Raw genomic sequence first — 23192 nt, 5'->3', positions numbered from 1 at the left:
AGTGATATAAGGTATTGGTGAGACCGCACCTGGAATACTGCATACAGTTTTGGTCTCCGTACTTAAGAAAAGACATACTTGCTCTCGAGGCAGTACAAAGAAGGTTCACTCGGTTAATCCTGGGGATGAGGGGGCGGACATATGAGGAGAGGTTGAGTAGATTGGGACTCTACTCATTGGAGCTCAGAAGAATGAGAGGCGATTTTATTGAAACATATAAGATTGTGAAGGGGCTTGATCGGGTGGATGCGGTAAGGATGTTCCCAAGGATGGGTGAAACTAGAACTAGGGGGCATAATCTTAGAATAAGGGGCTGCTCTTTCAAAACTGAGATGAGGAGAAATTTCTTCATTCAGAGGGTGGTAGGTCTGTGGAATTTGCTGCCCCAGGAAGCTGTGGAAGTTACATCATTAAATAAATTTAAAACAGAAATAGACAGTTTCCTAGAAGTAAAGGGAATTAGGGGTTACGGGGAGCGGGCAGGACATTGGACATGAATTTAGATTTGAGGTTAGGATCAGATCAGCCATGATCTTATTGAATGGCGGAGAAGGCTCGAGGGGCCGATTGGCCTACTCCTGCTCCTATTTCTTATGTTCTTGTTCGCAACCCCTCAGATAATGAAGCAGTCCATGCCCGCATTCAGCAAGACCTGGACAACATCCAGGCTTGGGCTGATTAGTGGCAAGTAACATTCGTGCCAGACAATGATCACCATCAACAAGAGAGGGTCTAACCACCTCCCCTTGACATTCAACGGCATTACCATCGCCGAAACCCCCACCATCAACATCCTGGGGGGTCACCATTGACCAGAAACTTAACTGGACCAGCCATATAAATACTGTGGCTACAAGAGCATGTCAGAGGCTGGGTATTCTGCGGCAAGTGACTCACCTCCTGACTCCCCAAAGCCTTTCCACCATCTACAAGGCACAAGTCAGGAGTGTGATGGAATACTCTCCACTTGTCTGAATGACTGCAGCTCCAACACCACAGAAGCTCGATACCATCCAGGACAAAGCAGCCCGCTTGATTGGCACCCCATCCACCACCCTAAACATTCACTCCCTTCACCACCGGTGCACTGTGGCTGCAGTGTGTACCATCCACAGGATGCACTGCAGCAACTCGCCAAGGCTTCTTTCACAGCACCTCCCAAACCCGCGACCTCTACCACCTAGAAGGACAAGGGCAGCAGGCACATGGGAATAACACCACCTGCACGTTCCCCTCCAAGTCACACATCATCCAGACTTGGAAATATATCGCCGTTCCTTCATCGTCGCTGGGTCAAAATCCTGGAACTCCCTTCCTAACAGCACTGTGGGGGAACCGTCACCACACGGACTGCAGCGGTTCAAGGCGGCGGCTCACCACCACCTTCTCAAGGGCAATTAGGGATGGGCAATAAATGCCGGCCTCGCCAGCGACGCCCACATCCCGTAAACGAATTTTAAAAAAATTCTTCTAATGATAATCCTGACTCTCTGATTCACCAACCAGTAGAAACAACCTTTCACTACTTAGTTTTGCTAAACTGTATACTCTATTTGCCTCTCCCCAGCCTTATGTTCCAGTGACAAAGCACTCGTTTCTGGATCCTTCCTTCACAACTCTTAAGGCCTCATTCCTGGTACCATTTGACACTCACTTCCCTTTCTGTGGCTCTAACCATGGTGCTTCTCTTTTCATTTCACTTCTCCGACATTGCCCTTTTAAATTCTCCTGTGCCTGTGCTGCAATGTTATTTCTTGAATGCCTCTTTAGTTGAGTGATCTCCACTCCTGCCACACAGTCTCCAGTACTCTCGGTGCAGAAGTTCTCCCCGGGATGACATGCTGCACCATTTCATTCCTTCAAATAATGACAGCTCCCAATGTTGCTCATTTCTCATTCTTCAGTGCCCAGGTGTCTCAATGCTACTGGCGTTACTGTCGAAGACGGCCCAAGCTCTCTTGCAACACAGCCAAGCCGGTCGACTGGAAGTTGATCCCCTTTGGCTCCCGTGTCCTTCACCCCACATGACTGTTAAATAACCTAGAAACTTTTAACCAACTCAAAGTTTAGAATCAACTCCAAGAAATGTTTAAACCATTCCGAAATGTTTTTAATCAGCTTGGAGAAACATTAACATCTCGGAAGTGTTTACATTTTTAAACTTTAACCCACTCAGAAACTTTTGTAACAGTTTGAAGTTTAAAACATGTGAAGTTGCACAAGGAAGGAATACTTTGTGTTGTAAATATTGAGATGTTTGCCTTCCAGGTCCAGATTCTGGAGCGATTCAACTGCAAGCTAGTTGGTGCACTGAAGGCTGTGCGGGCAGCCTCAGTCAGTGACCAGCCACGTATCAAAATATTAGGGAGGGAGACTTTTTATAGATGAGGTATGAGAGTAGCCCAGACTGGGGGTGAGGAGGAGGAGGGTGGGTCTCTGTTAGAAAGGGGGCCAGAAGTGGGGCAGGAGCAAGCATCCAACAGTTTCTCTCCTCTGGGAAGAGATAATGTGGAGATTGGAGGGATGGCTGAGACAAGCGAGGATGTTCCATGTGCCGAGACAGTTCAGTAGCCCATCAGGAAGAGGAATAGCAGACAAGTTGTGGGAGTAGGGGATTCGATTACTCAGTATACAGACAGAATTCTGTGCAAATTGGATGAATGGTACGTTGCCTCCGGGGTGCACGGGCTGAGGATCTTACGAGGCAGGTTGACAGAATGCTGGAGGGAGCAGGTGAGACACCAACTGCTGTCATCCTGCCAATTAATAAATCAATGGTGCAACCGTACTTGAAACAGTTCTGGTCGCCACAGTACAAAAAGGATATTGCCAAGATCGAGAAGATACAGAAGAGACAAGAATGATTGGACTAGAAGTGATTATGTAAATTGGCCATGTTCACACTGGAAAAGAGAAGGTTGAGGGGTGATATGATTGCTGCTGATAGGATTCCAAAAGGGACTGGATAATGGAGACCATGAGAAGCTGTTTCACCTTGTCCAGAACAATAGAACCCGAGGACACAGCCTGCACTTGGAGGGTAAATTCAAAACTAATCTGCGTAAACAATATTTCAGTGAGTTGGTCAATTTATCGAACAGGCTCTATAGGGAGATGGTGGAAGCAGTTAGTAACGACAACTCCCATTTATATAGCACCTTTAACGTAGTAAAACGTCCCAAGGTGCTTCACAGGAGTGTAATCAGACAAAATTGACACAGCCACGAGATATTTGTACAGGTGACCAAAAGCTTGGTCAAAGAGGTACTTTTTAAGGAGCGTCTTAAAAGAGGAGAGAGGTGTAGAGGGGCGGAGAGGTTTAGGCAGGGAATTTCAGAGCTTAGGGTCTAGGTGAGAGAGAGAGTCTATCCACCTCCCCATGACATTCAACGGCATTACCATCGCCGAATCCCCCACCGTCAACATCCTGGGGGGGTCACCATTGACCAGAAACTTAACTGGACCAGCCACATAAATACTGTGGCTACGAGAGCAGGACAGAGGCTGGGTATTCTGCGGCGAGTGACTCACCTCCTGACTCCCCAAAGCCTTTCCACCATCTACAAGGCACAAGTCAGGAGTGTGATGGAATACTCTCCACTTGCTTGGATGAGTGCAGCTCCAACAACACTCAAGAAGCTGGACACCATCCAAGATAAAGCAGCCCGCTTGATTGGCACCCCATCCACCACCCTAAACATTCACTCCCTTCACCACCGGCGCACTGTGGCTGCAGTGTGTACCATCCACAAGATGCACTGCAGCAACTCGCCAAGGCTTCTTCGACAGCACCTCCCAAACCCGCGACCTCTACCATCTAGAAGGACAAGAACAGCAGGCACATGGGAACAACACCACCTGCACGTTCCCCTCCAAGTCACACACCATCCCGACTTGGAAATATATCGCCGTTCCTTCATTGTCGCTGGGTCAAAATCCTGGAACTCCCTTCCTAACAGCACTGTGGGAGAACCGTCACCACACGGACTGCAGCGGTTCAAGAAGGCGGCTCACCACCACCTTCTCGAGGGCAATTAGGGATGGGCAATAAATGCCGGCCTCGCCAGCGACGCCCACATCCCGTGAACGAATAAAAAAAAAAGGCACGGCCGCCAATGGTGGAGCGATTAAAATCGGGGATGCAGTAGAGGTCAGAATTGGAGGAGCGCAGAGATCGGAGGGTTGTTGGGCTGGAGGAGGTTATAGATAGGGAGGGGCGAGGCCATCGAGGGAGTTGAAAATGATGAGAATTTTAAAATTGAGGTGTTGCCGGACTGGGAGCCAGTTGATGGGTGAACGGGACTTGGTGCGAGTTAGGATACGGGCAGCAGAGTTTTGGATGAGCTCAAGTTTATGGAGGGTGGAAGATGGGAGGCCGGCCAGGAGTGCATTGGAATAGTCCAGTCTGAGTATTGATTCATTCATAGATTTCTTTCAGGAAGTAACATTTTTTGATATGGTATATGAATAATTTGAGACACGACGTGGTAAATGTTGCATGTTTGGGAGGAATAGATGAGTTTAGGCCTAAGCTTCCCAAAGCTCTCCACCACCGGGAGTTCCTCACGTGAAGTCTGGGTTTGTTGCAGACTAATTCAGAGATTGATTGCTATGATTAGTCAACAACTCCATCATAGGAACAGGAGGAGGCCATTCAGCCCCTCAAGCCTGATCTGTTTCTTAACTCCATTTACTCACCTTGGTTCCATAACCCTTACCTAACAAAAATCTATCAATCTCAGTTATGAAATTTTCAATAGACCCCCAGCCTCAACAGATTTTTTTTGGGGGGGGGGGGAAAGAATGTTCCAGATTTCCACAACCCTTTGTGTGACGTGCTTTCTGATATCACCCCTGAACGGCCTCGCTCTAATTTTAAGGTTATGTCCCCTTGTTCTGGACTCCCCCCACCAGAGGAAATAGTTTCTCTCTATTTACCCAATCAACTCCTTTAGTCATCTTAAACACCTCTTCGATTATCATCGTATCATTCGGTTACCAGGATGGTAGAAGGCAAACTAGATGGACCTTGGTCTTTTTACGTCCAGCAATTCCTAAGTTACTATGTTTCCACGACTGCGCTACTCCCCAGCGCATGCCTTGCACTACTTGCGACCAACAGTGTGTAAAAAAGTCTTTCAAACTAGATGTGGGTTCCAGTGCCCAGAGCTGTGTGCTCACCTCACCAACTGTTGCTGTTTCCACTCCTCAATCCGTTTGTGTGCCAGAATCCCTCTCTGCTCATCTTCACTGGAGCTGGAGTGTTCATCCTCATCCAACTCCCGCTGAATGCTCTGCCACTTTTTCACCAGTGACGGCATTTTTGTTTTACTCTTCTTATTCTGAAAGAGGAGGAGAATTTAGGGGACAAAGCACCCCGAACACAAAGCCCCGCGTTCCCCCCACAACACAGAGCCCTCGCCCCCCGAACCCCAACGCGACCATATAAATGGCGATATCCCTGATCAGAGTGCCAGATTACACAGCAGATTCACCATCACCACCCAGTGCTACAAGGCCAGTCACTGAAAATAACAATCATTACCGTGGGTGTGCCATTTCAATGAAATAATGATACAATAGGGGCAAACAGCACAAGTCAAGGATGAGAACAAGATTGGCCTAGAAAATGAGATGATGGGAGAGGTGTAAGGGAAGAGATGCCTGCATAATCTAGCTCACAGATCTCACCAAACCATACTCTAAATACTTGAAAAATGGCCCATAACACAGGACAGCTGGTATTGATAGACGATCAGTCTATACCTGCCCTCACGGGAAATCATCTTTAACACATTGTTACTGCAGGGAGAACCGTGAGTAAGGGTCAGTACTAAACTGTTAGCATAGCCTCGGGTGGGGAGAACTGCGGGTGAGGATCGGTAATAGTTGCTCTACCCTTACTGATTTTGTCCCTCTTTATGTGGTGCCGAGGCCAATTGTATCAACTGCTGCTGCCCTGGTTCAGGGTGAATGCCGAGCCCCAGCCTGGTCTGGTCACTGTGGATAAACCAACAAGCATTTTGGGGGGGGGGGGGGGGGGGAAGGGAAACAGGGAACTTCTACCATGAGATATTTCAATGTTGGTTAAATGACCGTATCCGTTACTGTTGGCAGGGAAAACAGGACAAAGCAGCCCGCTTGATTGGCACCCCATCCACCACCCTAAACATTCACTCCCTTCACCACCGGCGCACTGTGGCTGCAGTGTGTACCATCCACAGGATGCACTGCAGCAACTCGCCAAGGCTTCTTCGACAGCACCTCCCAAACCCGCGACCTCTACCACCTCGAAGGACAAGAGCAGCAGGCACATGGGAACAACACCACCTGCACGTTCCCCTCCAAGTCACACACCATCCCGACTTGGAAATATATCGCCGTTCCTTCATTGTCACTGGGTCATAATCCTGGAACTCCCTTCCTAACAGCACTGCGGGAGAACCGTCACCACACGGACTGCAGCGGTTCAAGAAGGCGGCTCACCACCACCTTCTCAAGGGCAATTAGGGATGGGCAATAAATGCCGGCCTCGCCAGCGATGCCCACATCTCATGAATGAATAAAAAAAAAATTTGCTGCAGTCGGGATACTCCAGGCTCCTGTGCAACGCTCCGAACCATCGACTAATACAACATATTGGACTCAAGGGGAATCAAGGGATATGGGGATTTGGTGGGAAAGTGGAGTTGAGGTTGAAGATCAGCCATGATCAGATTGAATGGCAGAGCAGGGTCGAGGGGCGGTATGGCCCACTCCTGCTCCGATTGCTTATGTTATGTGCCATGGCACTCCACGGGGTGATTTTGGTGTCTGAGCAGTAAATAGGCAGGCCATAGGGGACGGGTCCAATTTACCGGTTGCCCTTTGTTAAGCTGTGGTCAGTGAGCTGCCAGCGTAAAACCCACTCCCCACAGGCAGCTCAGCAATTTGGAGGAGGGAAAGTGGGAGGTGCATTTCATGGGCTTGCAGCGGCAGCTTAAAGGGGAAGGTGCAGTTTTTTGTGCGGCAGAGAGATGTAACACTGTGGAGCAGCAGGCAATTATTATATTCAAGGCTGAGATAGATAGATTTTTGGACTCTAGGGGAATCATAGAAGAAGGGGATCAGGCAGGAAAGTGCAGTTGAGGTTGAAGATCAGCCATGATCTGATTGAATGGTGGAGCAGACTCGAGGGGCCATATTTCTTTTTTATTCGTTCACGGGATGTGGACGTCGCTGGCGAGGCTGGCATTTATTGCCCATCCCTAATTGCCCTTGAGAAGGTGGTGGTGAGCCGCCTTCTTGAACCGCTGCAGTCCATGTAGTGAAGGTTCTCCCATAGTGCTGTTAGGAAGGGAGTTCCAGGATTTTGACCCAGCGACTTTGAAGGAACGGCGATATATTTCCATATGGCCTAATCCTGCTCCTATTTCTTATGCAACATGAGTTCAGAACCTACAGCAGCAATGACATGCCCTTTCAAATCCTTCATGGTGAAACCCACGGCCCCACCCCACACACAACTACTGTAAGAAGTCAGTCTCCAAAAGCCCCAATCAGCAGCTGAGGATCCCTTTAAATATCGCTCCAAATGGCTGCCTCCCAACTAGTACCACCCATGGAGGTGGGCATGGAACTGGTGCACTGAGGGAGGCAGGGTCTAAATGACATCACCTGACCCCGATTTTCATGTATTCCTGGGGCTCATGGCCACCAGAAATTGTGTCAGCTGGAAATCGAAATGCACATTAAAGCAGCACTAAACGGGTGGGGTGAGAAGCCACTTCATTTTCAGCAAATTGAGTGCAAGCTAGCACCAAGTCAGGAATCACCCCCACCAGCGGTAACCAATCCCTTGGGGGGGGGGGGGTCCACAAAGTAATTGTGAACTGGTCCCAACTGGAAGTGGCCACTCCCTACAAGCAATGAAACCACCCAGGAAGTACAACTCCCAAGAGCTGGGAGAGATCGGTATGGGAGGAGGCTGCGGAGTGCCACCCGAGGTACTTGGGTTCAAATTACTCAGGAACAGCTCCAGCTTGGTCACTGGGCAGGTCCCCACTCAGCAAAAAGATATTTACCAGAGGCAGAAATAGATAGATAGAGAGAGAGAGCGCGCAGGACAAGGTTACTAGTTTGCTGCTTCCATTCGCTGGGCATCAGACCCCGAGACAGATGCACAAAGCGAGCCGCACTCTACCTTGTCTTTCTTCACTTTCCTGCTCTTCTCTGCTGCCTGGGCCGCCGCGCCAGTCGGCAGCATCTCCGGCACGTTAGGGGGCGGTGGGTTTGGTTGGGCGATCGGTACAAGCTGTTGTGGTGTAGCATGTGGCACCTGCACAGCGTTGGTCGGCATGGGCAGCAGCGGGGGCGTTGGTGCGGGCACAGCCTGGTGCATAGGAGGAACGGGTACCATCGGGACCAGCATCTGGGGACCTACAGCTTGACAAAAAGGGGAAGGAGCGTTCAGTCAGCCTCGTTCACTACAGAGTAATAACAGCTGCAATACTCTGGGTTCAAAGGTCACCGCACACCCAAAGTGCACATGGTTAATGAGTGCCACCCAAAGTGGGATTAAATTACTGCTCCATCCTTATACAGAGGCACCAGGCACATGAAGTAATACCTCCACGTGGGTGAAACATACCATGCACAAGACAGATTCTTTGAGCACTTCCCGTTCTTAGAGTACACACCGCAGTTAAACAAATACGCGAGCGTGAGCGTTCGAAATTCACAGGGTTCAGATGGCACGAAGCTCCCGCTGCCGCAGACAGGCCCCAGGGCCCCCGGAGAGCTCCAGGCAAAGGCCACAACACAATCAAGGGGGCAGGAAAGGGCGAAAAGGTACCCCCCACCTCAGACTCTCCCCATTCCTAACTTCATGTTTAAACTCCCCACATAGTTTAGCGTAGTTATAGACAAGAACAGGGAACAATCAGGCGTAAAAATACTGGAGGAGGTGAAAAGGGATCTGGCCCAGGTGGACTGGAATCAAAAATTGTTGGTGACACAGTAATTGAACAATGGGAGGCCTTCAAGGAGGTGGTGGTTTGGGTACAGAGTAGACACATTCCCATGAGGGGGAAAGGAAGGGCATCCAAAGCTAGAGCTTCCTGGATGACTAAAGATATAGAAAATAAAATAAAACAGAAAAAGGAGGCTTATGACATAGGAACAGGAGCAGGCCATTTAGCCCCTCGAGCCTGTTCTGCCATTTAATGAGACAGAAATAGAAATTTCGAAAAATTTACTGCACAGGAGGAGGCCATTCGGCCCATCGTGTCCGCGCTGGCTGAGAAACGAGCCACCCAGCCTAATCCCACTTTCCTGCATTTAGTCCGTAGTCCTGCAGGTCACGGCTCTTCAGTATTTTTTTAAAATGAGTTGAGGGTTTCTGCCTCTACCACCGTCTCAGACAGTGAGTTCCAGACCACCCTCTGGGTGAAAACATTTTTCCTCATTTCCACTCTAATCCTTCTACCAATCACTTTAAATCTATGCCCCCTGGTTATTGACCCCTCCGCTAAGGGAAATAGGTCCTTCCTATCCATTCTATCAAGGCCCCTCATAATTTTATACACCTCAATTAAATCTCTCCTCAGCCACTTCTGTTCCAAGGAAAACAACCCCAGCCTATCCAATCTGTCATCATAGCTAAAATTCTCCAGTCCTGGCAACATCCTCGTAAATCTCCTCTGTACTCTCTCTAGTGCAATCACATCTTTCCTGAAATATGGTGACCAGAAACGTAAGCAGTACTCAAGCTGTGGCCTAACTAATGTTTTATACAGTTCCAGCATAACCTTCCTGCTTTTATATTCTATGCCTTGGCTAATAAAGGAAAGTATTCCAAATGCTTTCTTAACCACCTTATCTACCTGTCCTGCTACCTTCAGGGATCTGTGGACATGCACTCCAAGGTCCCTCACTTTCTCTACACCTCTCAGTATCCTCCCATTTATTGTGTACTCCCTTGCCTTGTTTGCTCTCCCCAAATGCATTACCTCACACTTCTCCGGATTGAATTCCATTTGCCACTTTTCTGTCCATCTGACCAGTCCATTGATATCTTCCTGCAGTCTACAGCTTTCCTCCTCACTATCAACCACATGGCCTATCTTTGAGTCATCCGCAAATTTCTTAATCATGCCCCCTACGTTTAAGTCCAAATCATTAATATATACACCACAAAAAGCAAGTGATCTAGTACTGAACCCTGCGGTACCCCACTGGAAACAGCCTTCCAGTCGCAAAAACACCCGTCGACCATTACCCTTTGCTTCCTGCCACTGAGCCAATTTTGGATCTAATTTGCCACTTTCCCTTCGATCCCATGGGCTTGTACTTTTTCGACCAATCTGCCATGTGGGATCTTGTCAAAAGCCTTGCTAAAATCAATGTAGACTACATCAAATGTGCCACCCTCATCGATCCTCCTCGTCACCTCCTCGAAAAATTCAATCAAGTTAGTCAGACACGACCTCCCCTTAACAAGTCCATGCTGACTGTCCTTGATTACTCCATGTCTTTCTAAGTGACAGTGTATCCTGTCCCTCAGAATTGATTCCAATAATTTGCCCACCACCGAGGTTAGGCTGACTGGCCTGTAATTACTCAGTCTATCCTTCACTCCCTTTTTAAACAACGGTACGTTAGCAGTCGTCCAATCCTCTGGCACTATGCCTGTATCCAGTGAAGTTTGGAAAATGATTGTTAAAGCCTCCGCTATTTCCTGGCTGATCTGTGACCTAACTCCATATACTCACCTTAGCCCCATATCTCTTAATGCCTTTGGTTAACAAAAATCTATCAATCTCAGATTTAAAATTAACAATTGAGTTAGCATCAACTGCTGTTTGCGGAAGAGAGTTCCAAACTTCTACCACCCTTTGTGTGTAGAAGTGTTTCCTAACTTCACTCCTGAAAGTCCAGACTCTAATTTTTAGGCTATGTCCCCTAGTCCTAGACTCCCCAACCAGTGGAAATAGTTTCTCTCCCTCAACCATATCAGTTCCCCTTAATATCTTGAAAACTTCAATCAAATCACCCTTTAATCTTCTAAATTCCAGGGAATACAACCCTAGTTTGTGTAATCTCGCCTTGTAATCTAACCCTCGGAGTCCAGGCATCGTTCTAGTAAATCTATGCTGCACTCCCTCCAAGGTGCGGTGCCCAGAACTACACTCAGTACTCCAGGTGTGGTCTAACCAGGGCTTTGTATAGCTGTAGCATAACTTCTGCCCCCTTGTATTCTAGTCCTCTAGATATAAAGGCCAGCATTCCATTAGCCTTTCTGATTATTTTCTGTACCTGTCCATTTTATATTTTAATGATCTATGTACAGGGACCCCTAAGTCTCTTTGGACCTCCACTGTTTCGAGCTTTTCATCATTTAGAAAGTACTCTGATCTGTCCTTTTTAGCTCCAAAGTGGATGACCTCACACTTGCCTTCATTGAAATCCATTTGCCAGTTTTGCCCACTTAATCTATTAATATCTCTCTGTAATGTTACACTTCCATCTACACTGCTTACAATGCTGCCTATCTTTGTGTCATCAGCAAACCTGGATATATGGCTCTCTATCCAGTCATCTAAGTTGTCAATAAGTACAGTGAATAATTGAGGCCCCAACATAGATCCCTGTGGGACACAACTAGTCACATCCTGCCAATTTGAGTACCTGCTCATTATCCCTACTCTCTGTCTCCTGCCGCTCAGCCAATTTCCTAACCAGGTCAATAATTTGCCCTCAATTCCATGAGCTTCACCTTGAACTAACAGTCTCTTATAAGGGACTTTATTGAATGCCTTCTGGAAGTCCATATAAACAGCATCCATAGAGATTCCCCTGTCCACTACTTTAGTCACCTCTTCACAAAATTCAATCAGGTTTGTCAGACATGACCTACACTTTACAAATCCATGCTGGCTCTCTGATCAGCAGAAAATTTTCAAGGTGTCCAGTCACTCTATCCTTAATTATAGACTGGTAATTTTCTGACGACATTAGGCTAACTGGTCTATAATTCCCTGGTTTTCCCTCTCTCACCTTTCTTAAAAAGCAGAGCGACATGTGCAATATTCCAATCCAAGGGAACGGTTCCTGAATCGAGAGAACTTTGGAAGATTATTGTTCGGGCATCTGCAATGTTCTCACCTACTTCTTTTAAAACCCTGGGATGGAAACCATCTGGTCCTGAGGATTTGTCACTCTTTAGTGTCATTATTTTCTTCATTACTGTTAATTTGCTTACATTAATAATGGTGCGATAAATGTAAAGTTCAAAATACAGTAGAGAACTAAGCTGAATACAAAAAGTACAGGGGAGAACTGAAAAAGGAAGCAAGGGCAAAGAGAGTGTATGAGGATAGATTATAAGAGCAGGGAGGTTATGTATAAAACACTAGTTCTGGTCACCACATTACAGGAAGGATGTAATTGCACTAGAGGGTACAGAGGAGATTTACGAGGATGTTGCCAGGACTGGAGAATTTTAGCAATGAAGAAAGATTGGATAGGCTGGGGTTGATTTCTTTGGAACAGGGGAGGCTGAGGGGAGATTTAATTGAGAGGCCTAGATAGAGAATCCACTCTATCTAGGCCTTTCAATTAAATCTCCCCTCAGCCTCCCCTGTTCCAAAGAAACCACCCCAGCCTATCCAATCAGGGAGGGCCTATTTCCCTTAGCAGAGAGATCAATAACCAGGGGGCATAGATTTAAAGTGATTGGTAGAAGGATTAGAGAGGAATTGAGACATTTTTTCATCCAGAGAGTGGTGGGGGTCTGGAACTCACTGCCTGAAAGGCTGGTAGAGGCAGAAAACCCTCATTGCATTTAAAAAAGTACTTGGATGTGCACTTGCGGTGCTGTAGCCTACAAGGCTTCAGACCAAGTGCTGGAAAGTGGGATTAGGCTGGATAGCTCTTTCGGCCGGCACAGACACGATGGGCTGAATGGCCGCCTCCTGTGCCATAAATTTCTTTGATGCCACGATTAGCGGGTAACATGAAAGGGAACTCGAAAGTCTTACACACATATAAATAGTAAAATGATAGTCAAAGGAAGGGTAAGGCTGGTTATGGATCAAAAAGGAGATGATGCATCCTAGGTTGCTGAGGGAAGTATGGGTGGAAATTGCAGAAATACTGGCCATAATCTTCCAAACATCCATAGATATGGGGGTGGTGCCAAAGGACTGGAGAATTGCAAATGTTACACCCTTGTTCAAAAAAAGGGTGTAAGGATAAACCCAGCAACTATAGGCCAGTCAGTTTAACCTCACTGGTGGGGAAACTTTTGGAAACGATAATCTGGGACAGAATTAGCAGTCACTTGGAGGAGGGTGGATTGATTAAGGAAAGCCAGCATGGATTTGTTAAACGCAAATCATGTCTAACCAACTTGATAGAGTTTTTGATGAGGTAACAGAGAGGGTAGATGAGGGCAATGCAGTTGATATGGAGTATATGGACTTTCAAAAAGTGTTTGGTAGTGCCACATGGTAGGCTTGCTATTAAGATTGAGGCCCATGGAATAAAAGGGGGCAGTAGCAACATGGATACAGAATTGGCTAAATGACAGTAAACAGAGACAAGTGGTGAACAGTTATTTTTCGGACTGGAGGGAGATCTACAGTGGTGTTCACCAGGGGTCTGTGCTGGGACCACTGCTTTTCTTGATATATATTAATGACTTGGACTTGGGAGAACAGGGCACAATTTCAAAATTTGCAGATGACAGCGAGGAGGATAGTGATAGACTTCAAGAGGATATAGACAGGCTGGTGACATGGGTGGGCACGTGGCAGATGAAATTTAACGCGGAAAAATGCGAGGTGATGCATTTCCGTAGGAAAAATGAGGAGAGGCAATATAAAGGGCACAACTCCAAAAGGGGTGGAGGAACAGAGGGATCTGGGGGTTTATGTGCACAAATCGTTGAAGTTAAGAAAGTGGTTAAAAAAGTATATGGGATCCTGGGCTTTATAAATAGAGGTTATAGAGTACAACAGCAAGGACGTCACGAAGAACCTTTATAAAACACTGGTTCGGCCACAACTGGAGAATTGTGTCCAGTTCTGGGCACTGCACTTTAGGAAGGATGTGAAGACCTTAGAGAGGGTGCAGAAGAGATTTACTAGAATGGTTCCAGTGATGAGGGACTTCAGTTACGTGGATAGACTGGAGAAGCTGGGGTTGTTCTCCTTAAAGCAGAGAAGGTTAAGGGGAGATTTGATCGAGGTGTTCAAAATCATGAACGGTTTTGATGGAGTAAATAAAGAGAAACTGTTTCCAGTGGCAGAAGGGTCGGTAACCAGAGGACATAGATTTAAGGTGATTGACAAAACAGCCAGAGGCGACATGAGGAAACATTTTTTTTCAATGCAGTGAGTTGTTATGATCTGGAATGCGCTGCCTGAGAGGGCGGTGGAAGCAGATTCAATAATAACTTTCAAAAAGGAATTAGTTTAAATACTTGAAGGGAAAAAATTTACAGGTCTATGGGGAAAGAACGGCGGAGTGGGACTAATTGGATAGCTCTTTCAAAGAGCCAGCACAGGCACGACGGGCGGAACGGCCTCCTCCCGTGTTGTACAATTCTATAAAAGTCAGATCTGCCAACTCTTTATAATTTTGGGTGGGATGGGGGACAGACCGGTATCGGGGAGGGGAAAACAGACCGAGACGGTCAGAGAAACATCCACCCGCACAGACTCCTATCAGCAGAGTAGAAGCCACAGTGCAGGCAGCGGGTTTCTCAGTCCCTGTGCTGGGTCTGATAACCTAGCAAAAACAAACCATCACACTCAGGTTCCCATTTTCCACCTGAGCCCCTCATATTTACACGTGCAGTTTAAATAAACAAACTTGCATCTAAACATTAGCTTTCACGACCCGAGGACATACCAGAGCACTCGACAGACTGTAAATTACTTTACAACTGCAGTCACTGTTGTAACGTAGGCAAACGCGGCAGCCAATCTGCCCACAGCAAGATCCCACAAACAGCAATGAGATACATTTGCTGTTTACCTGGTGTTGGCGAAGAGATGAATGTTGGCCATGACACAGGAGTAACTCCCTGGTCACACTGATAGCGTGGCTTGGGAACGTCTGTTCCTCAGGTTGGGTAGTTAGTAACGACAGACGTTCGGAGACATTTGTTTACACAGAGCGTTACTTTGAGCATGGAGTGCCCCACCATGCAAGGTGCCATTCCCCAATAAACATCCAATACCACCACGCACCCCATTTACCTGCAAACATGGCTGATTGAGAGTAGAGGACAGGATTGCTCCCAATGGTGACAGTGCGTGGCACTGATGCAGAACTCAGTACTGTTGCCTTCCTCTTGCTGGTTTTGGCAGTCTGACCTGGGGCTGGTGGGTTTGGAGGTGCGTTTGATGCAGCGTTACTCTGAAAAATAACCAGTTCTACGTTCATAGGCATTCGAGAGAGAGAGAGAGAGAGTGCGCTCGAAAGAGAATTTACACAACCATTACTGAGCGACAGGTGCTCTCTGGAGCCCACCCGCACAAATGGTGCTCAAGATGCACAGGGGATTCCTAAATGCCTAACAGAGCTGAGAGTACAGCCTAAGTTTCACCTCTCATATCCTGTACATATCACAGCTCCTTTGGCCAGAACTGCCTATGTACAGGACAGTGCATGGCCTGTGCTGTGTTCCTTGGCCTGTAACAGGTTATATACAGGACAGCACACGGTCTGTGGTGTAGAGCACGACCCTACTCAAGCCATCTTAGTAGTGTCTAGCATCATACTGCACGCTATCCAAATGTAGCACCCCGTTCATAAGACCAACTGAGATCAGACAACTCACCACAGAAGAGGGGTGAGATGTTGGAGAGCTCCCTCCTGGTTTGTACGGTTCAGCTACTCACTGCCGTGACCAGCTGAGTCTTGGGAGGGTTTTTATAAACTGTAGAGCCGCTACAGCCTCACCTTCTTTACTGCTGGAGGCTGGACTGTTGTAACTGGGATGATGGTGAGAAGGGCTCTTTCCAAACAATCCTCTTCAGTTCCTGGCGCTGGTGGCTCCTTGCTCTCCACTTCCATCTCCACCTCCTGGATGTCTCCATCATCATTTGGAGGGGGAGGAGGTGGGGGCGGGGGAGGAGGGGAGGAAGGTGGGGGCGGGGGTGGGGGTGGTAGGTCCAGGGGGAGGGGGGGTTGAGGGGGGAGGGGAGGCTGGGCAGTGTTTCCTACAGAAGCAGCATTGGTTGGCTGAGGAACAGAAACCTGGCTGGCACACAGCTCCGTAGGCACGGGACCTGATTGTAAGTAGAACAGGTAGAGTAGCATTACACAGAATGAACTACTAAAGAGGTTAATGTATACAATGCGAGTTACTGCCATTTCCGAACACTGGTGACCCGACTGGGGCTGGGTGGCAACAGCTAAGTGTCCACAGTGGGAATAACATCGAAGCCCAGGCTTCTGTTCAGCAAGAGTTCACACACACACTTTCTGGAAGTCACTGGGTAGCAACAGAGGCCATTCTCTCTCCTCTGTGGTGCCAAGCCTGCTTAACCCATTTTCTCACTGTTCTCCAGGGTCACCCAGCCTACCTGAACACCCCATAACCCTGCACACTGAATTCCGCAGATTTCTGTAATCCCCTGAACACCATCGCTGCCATGCAGGTCTCTTAACTGCGACCAAGGCACTGCACGACCGCCTTGGCTTCACTCGGAGGTGGTGGGACAGACTGTCCCTTTTAAAATGTAATTTATTGTTGAAGTTCAGGCTGAGCTCCAGCTCCCATCTTGTGGAGGCCGTGCTTTCACAGAGCACCGCCCGTGGGATTGGAGCATGTTCGCACACCAGAGGCAGGACTCTCACTCCACCACTGCAGGGAGTGCGCCTTTACCGGACACCTGCCAGGCCACTCAAACAGACCTGAAGGAAAATGGCTTTGCATTTGGCCGCGTAACAGTCCATGCACGGGAGTAATTCATTACCTGGAAAGAGGTTTAGGATGTTTTCAGAGGCACGATAAAGGGCAGAATAAATGCAGAGATTGGACGGGGATAAAAACTAGAGTCTACTGCTGTGTGAAGGATCTTTGCTGCAGTCATCTTCTGGGACCCGCTCTGGACAGTAGCTAGTTGGGTTTTATATAAAGCTTTTAAAGAGACTCATGCACCTCATTAAGCTGGGTAGCAACTTGCATTTATATAGTGTCTTTGATGTTGTAAAGCGTCCCAAGGTGCTTCCACAGGAGCAATTATCAAACAAAAATTGACACCGAGCCAAAAGAGACATTAGGACAGGTGACTAAAAAAGCTTGATCAAAGAGGTAGGTTTTTAAAAGAGTGTCTTAAAGGAGAAGTCTCCTCACCCAGACTACCTGCAGCTATACAGCACCCACCACGGTCACCAAGCCTGTCCTTTGATAAAAATCAGATGAACCTAGACTCGGGGGCTAAGGCCACAGTCTTCCCACTCAACCAACACCTCGCCAAGTGATTCTTTCTAAACCAGCTGATCACGAGTACAGAGCTTGATGCTGAAGAATGCCATCCACTGCCGTCGGCCCACTGCTCCCGACCTGGTGTGTAACCTCCGATCCACCAACTCCGCAGGAGTGGGAACCGACAGGTGAATACGACCAGGGCGTTTGAAAAGAACGGAGAGTGTCGTTCACCCATCCACCCCCACCCCCCCCCCCACTCCCCTCCCACGGGTACAGACTGAGCCAGCGACAAAACTGCTCACCCGCGGGATCGCTCGGTGTGCCCGCCGTTTCTTTCACCGGAGCGCTGGCGGAGAACACGCTCTTGCCAACGTTCAGCCTGGAGGCGCACTCGGCCGCTTCCTCCTCCTCGTCCACGTCCGGGAACTCCCACTGCGACTGGCCCGTCTGCTCATTGAGATAGAAATAGCGCCGGTGCTCCCTACGGCGTGACAGAAAGGACACACTTAGTACAGGAGGCGGCAGTGGGCGGACCCTGCCAGAGGCGAAAAAAAAAAAACAGGTGAGCTTTTTTTTTTTTGCTGACAGGAGGTTTGGCACCTCCTGTCAGCTCCTAGGAGTCTAGGAAAGCAAGAGGTCGAATAGAAAACCTCACGATTCAATTTTGATTTGGATTTTTGTTTTGGGGTTTTTTTAAAAAAAAAATAGATTGTGCCTTTTAAAAACCAAACAGTTACAAATTTCAGCCCAATTATCGTTTTTTGATGGGAGAAAATGGTTGCTTGATAACAACGGTGGCACTGAGCAGGGTATCTGACGGGTAACTCAGACATCCCTTTTAATCTAGAAGCAAACAAGGAAGGAATTAGTGCAAAAATATTCTTCAAGCTGAAAAATAAACAGCAATTTTTTTTAATAAAGATATTAAAACATATTTACATATTTTACAGATGCAGTAAACTGTAATAAGAGGAAAAAAAATAATTCTGACCTGTGCTTCCGGCAATAATCTTCGTCTTCTCTCGCAGCTGCTGCAGGAGGCACCTTCCCTCTTTCTCTCGTGTGGTCGGCTCAGGAATTCCATCCCAGAAATTTCCAGCAAAGCGCAGACATGTCTCACATGCGCACTCTCTCTCTCTCTCTCTCTCTCTCTCTCCCCCGCCCCTTTCCCCTTTATCGTTACTCCCTTAATACAATTATATGAGCAGTCTATCTGTTCAACTCCAATACTCAACCCTCAGCATGAGAAATTGCCAAATTTTGAGAGTTACATTTTAGGCTGGTCCAATAGGTTTTGTTTTGCTTTTGGGATTTGCACACATGCGGGAGTAAGTGTTACCAAAACAGCACAGTTTAGTGAGCTGGCAGTCTGCAACTACTGTTGCCACGTCGTCAGGTGGAGATGGGGAGGGTGGGGGTCACAGTTCGGTTGTCACGTGTCAAAGGTGAAAGGTGAAAAAGTAGAAGAGTGCGTACCTGTCCCAATGGCAGGACCAGCCTTTTGGGGATGCATTAGATTCATAGTGTTTAATCTGTAAATCAGCTTCCTGCAGTTTGCGTTTGAGGTATTGGCCATTCAGTGCTCCTTCTCGCCAGTCTGATATTCGAGTCTGAAACCCAAGAGATTTTATTAAAGGACGGAAGGCCATAAAACTGAGCAAACGCCTAGAGTCACTGCAACACAGGTTTAGGAAAAGGAAAAAAGATCACAGCCAAAACCACCCACGCCGCTTTTGGTAAACTGCGCCCTTCGAATAGAGGTGCTCAAATCAGTCCTGAGGCACGCCACTGACTCAATATGCACACTGCTCGGAGGCTGTGGTTGCCACACAGACCCGCAGGCAGATTGAACGGGTTGTACCCGGCGGGCCCGTCGCCCGTCACGGGGGGAGGGGTTGTACCCGGCGGGCCCGTCGCCCGTCACGGGGGGAGGGGTTGTACCCGGCGGGCCCGTCGCCCGTCACGGGGGGAGGGGTTGTACCCGGCGGGCCCGTCGCCCGTCACGGGGGGGGGGGGGGGGGTTGTACCCGGCGGGCCCGTCGCCCGTCACGGGGGGGTTGTACCCGGCGGGCCCGTCACGGGGGGGGTTTACCCGGCAGGCGGTGGGCACTCGGTGGGCACATTGCATTGCCCATCACAGCAGCAGGAGCACAGGGCCCCAGTTAGCCCTGTTGGCAGACACAGCAATAAGGATGCAGAGAGTCAGTCACAGCTGCAGAGGATGACAGTGCAGACAGTGACGTGGACAGGGAAAGAGGCGCATTAAAAACAAAATCTGTCCAATACCACAGCATTTCACCTTCGAGAATAGACACAAAGCTCTCCCTCCAAACTCCCCCCCCACCCCCACAAACACCACTTCAGACTTAATGTGGAACAAAATGAGTGATTCTCAAACCTCGATCTGGAGCAGCAGGAAGTGGAAGTTGGAGATAGATTGCCGGCTAATTCCCAGGAATTCCAGTTTACTGGAGAGAGTGTTTGCCAGTTCAGCTATCTGAAACTGATAGAAGATTTGGAGTCAGTGTCAACGCTCAAATAACAGCGCTCCTCCCCATGTCCCAGCACTCCACCGCCCCCTCCCCATGTCCCAGCTCCTCTCCCTTCAGCATCCCAATGTTCAGCGTTGAAAAAATTAAGTGCCCGCACGGCCTGGACCGTGGCGTTCCCACCTTCAGTTCACCCCGGTCATCCTTTTCTTCTGGAGGAAATTTTGGTGCAGCTGTTTGCTTTTCCACAGACCCGTCAAGATCCATGTCACTTTCCTCGGGATCAATGCTCGGCTTTTCAGGAGCTGCAGAGAAAAAGAATTATTTACCATTCGGGGTGAAACTATCCTACTTTTTTCTTTGGGAGGGGGTGGGACAGGAAAAGAGACGAGCAGGGGACTGAAATTATACAACACCCAGGGCAGTATCAAGGGAGCTTTACTCTGTATCTAACCCGTGCTATACCTGCCCTGGGAGTGTTTGATGGGATAGTGTAGAGGGAGCTTTACTCTGTATCTAACCCGTGCTGTACCTGCCCCGGGGAGTGTTTCATGGGACAGTGTAGAGGGAGCTTTACTCTGTAACTAACCCGTGCTGTACCTGCCCTGCAAGTGTTTGATGGGACAGTGTAGAGGGAGCTTTACTCTGTATCTAACCCGTGCTGTACCTGCCCCGGGAGTGTTTGATGGGACAGTGTAGAGGGAGCTTTATTCTGTATCTAACCCGTGCTGTACCTGTCCTGGGAGTGTTTGATGGGACAGTGTAGAGGGAGCTTTACTCTGTATCTAACCCGTGCTGTACCTGCCCTGGGAGTGTTTGATGGGACAGTGTAGAGGGAGCTTTACTCTGTATCTAACCCGTGCTGTACCTGCCCTGCAAGTGTTTGATGGGACAGAACAGAGGGAGCTTTACTCTGTATCTAACCCGTGCTGTACCTGCCCTGGGAGTGTTTGATGGGACAGTGTAGAGGGAGCTTTACTCTGTATCTAACCCGTGCTGTACCTGCCCCGGGAGTGTTTGATGGGACAGTGTAGAGGGAGCTTTACTCTGTATCTAACCCATGCTGTACCTGTCCTGGGAGTGTTTGATGGGACAGTGTAGAGGGAGCTTTATTCTGTATCTAACCCGTGCTGTACCTGTCCTGGGAGTGTTTGATGGGACAGTGTAGAGGGAGCTTTATTCTGTATCTAACCCGTGCTGTACCTGTCCTGGGAGTGTTTGATGGGACAGTGTAGAGGGAGCTTTACTCTGTATCTAACCCGTGCTGTACCTGCCCTGGGAGTGTTTGATGGGACAGTGTAGAGGGAGCTTTACTCTGTATCTAACCCGTGCTGTACCTGCCCCGGGGAGTGTTTAATGGGACAGTGTAGAGGGAAATTCACACATAGTGAACAAAATGCATTTTTCCACTATGAGACCTGCAGCCTCAGAACATCTTAGGCCTGCACATTATGGATACTGTATGTAGTGGTTCTGGTACTGGACTAGCAATCCAGGGTCATGAGTTGTGAAGTTGACCATAAAAGTTGTCGGACAGTCGTAAAACTGAGCAGGTTCACTAAAGTCTTTATTTGCTCCTGCTACACAGTCTAGTCCACAGTTGAGTCTTAATTCCTCTGAAGGGGCCCAAGACGACACGCAGATATAAAAACAAATGAATAATCCATCACCTTCTCAGGGCAACTAGGGAGGGGGTACAAAGGCAGCCATGCCAGAATCGCCCAGGTCCCGAGTGTAAGGAAAAAAAAAAATCAATTGTCTGGACAGGGACAAAACCCCTTGAGGTGAAGGTTCTCGAATCACCTACCAGTTTCTGCAGAGTGCGCTCCCTCCGGGGCAGTATCACGCTCCAGGTTATCCGAAGCACGACCGGCAGACTCGGGACTGAAGGTGCGTGCCAGGGCCTGCCACTTCCCTTTCCTGTTGACATGCTTGCTGCTCTCCGACACCTGCCCTTCCTGCACCAAAGTCTGGCTGCAATCGGAGCGTGGACTAGACCCAGCCAAGCTGGCATCGCCCTCCTCCAGCGCACGCAGCTCTGCCTGTGAACACATGGGCTGAGTCAGCACCGTAACACAAGACGGCTTTTATACAAACAGATAAAACAGTGCTACACAACAGAGTGTCACAGCCTTTTTGTTGCTGATTTTTTGGGGTGGGGGTGGATTTTGTAGTTACCAAAATTAAGGATCTTCTTCAGTGTCACTTTCCACAACAGGCAGTCTGGGGCCTTGCCGTGAATGCCAGCTCAGAGCAGCTTCGTGCTAGGGCTGAGATGGTGCAAGTGTGATTTTTGCATTGTGTGTGGGTTATAATGCTGAATAAACACCAACACAGCTCAACTATGCATTTAGTCCTTCTCAACCATTGGTCCCAGCGACTGACTTACAGCACGCATCTTAGTATTGTTCAAACCATTCTGCTCCCCCACTGCACAAAAACAAAAAAAAATACTGTAGACACCAGCAGATTCTCCGTGGCAATGCTCGCTGTAAGTCAGGTGCCGCTTTTTCCTCCAAGGACAGGAGTGTTGTGCCATGACGCACAATGTATTATTCTGTCATTCCACAGAGGATAATTTGTTGTTAACTAAAGCCCAGCCTCAGATCAGAATAGAATTGCTTGGTGAGGTAAACTGCAGGTTAGAAATGGAAGTTTAATGCTGCAGATCACAAGCACCTAGCATCAAGCAGACTGGCTCTCTACAGATAATTTTGCATCCATGAAGTGCGATGGTCACAAGGTTTGTCAGTCAGTAAACTGAGGCCTCAAACACTTATGAGAGCAGCGCACTGGTTTAAGGAGGCAATTCTCTCAGTTAGAATCTCACCTTCTTTCTCTCCAGAACCAGCTCCAGTTCCCGCGTATACTCCTCCTCCTCCTCTTTCTCCACCCCCTCTTCCTCCTCGTCCTCCGCGCTCTCCTGGGAAAGGTTCAAGCTCTGTCGATCCTCTTGCGGTGCTTCCTCCACCTGCACACTGCTGTTTCCCCCGCCGTCGTCCTCCTCGTCTTCCTGCTCCTCCCGCTCTTCCTGGCAAATCACTTTCTTCCGCCACTTTTCCTCGGCTTTCTTCACTTCCTCGGGGATGAGTGGAGCCAGCAGAGATGCAGCGACGCCTGAGCGTTCCTCCTTCTCGCTGGCCAGTGCAAACACACTCTCGTTAACTTCCTTCGGAAGCAGAAAAGGGCAGGTTAGAGACGCAGCACAAATAGGAGCCAGCAGACAGCACGGCCGCATGTCAAAGTTACCTGTACATCAGTGGCCCCCATTGTAACAA

At 48.5% G+C, this 23192-nt stretch overlaps 1 protein-coding gene across 3 annotated transcripts in view; it reads right to left on the bottom strand.

Annotated features, from left to right (window-relative positions):
- LOC137327802 (formin-binding protein 4-like) overlaps positions 1–23192 on the bottom strand; it is a 55481-nt gene that overhangs the window by 1300 nt on the left and 30989 nt on the right. For 2 of the 3 annotated variants that reach the window (XM_067993610.1, XM_067993612.1), the window contains 10 exons: positions 22745–23083; positions 21722–21956; positions 20098–20219; positions 19824–19928; positions 18902–19035; positions 17728–17906; positions 15952–16280; positions 15246–15405; positions 8183–8424; positions 5182–5342 (listed from right to left, as the gene is read on the bottom strand). In XM_067993610.1, coding sequence (XP_067849711.1) covers positions 5182–5342; positions 8183–8424; positions 15246–15405; positions 15952–16280; positions 17728–17906; positions 18902–19035; positions 19824–19928; positions 20098–20219; positions 21722–21956; positions 22745–23083 — 2006 coding nt within the window. The remainder of the gene's footprint in view (positions 1–5181; positions 5343–8182; positions 8425–15245; positions 15406–15951; positions 16281–17727; positions 17907–18901; positions 19036–19823; positions 19929–20097; positions 20220–21721; positions 21957–22744; positions 23084–23192) is intronic. The other variant, XM_067993611.1, reaches the window with a different exon arrangement.

Source organism: Heptranchias perlo, chromosome 12, assembly GCF_035084215.1.
Source record: "Heptranchias perlo isolate sHepPer1 chromosome 12, sHepPer1.hap1, whole genome shotgun sequence".
Lineage (NCBI taxonomy): Eukaryota > Metazoa > Chordata > Chondrichthyes > Hexanchiformes > Hexanchidae > Heptranchias > Heptranchias perlo.
The sequence above is the reverse complement of the archived record's forward strand: the minus strand, read 5'-3'. Positions and strand labels throughout refer to the sequence as shown.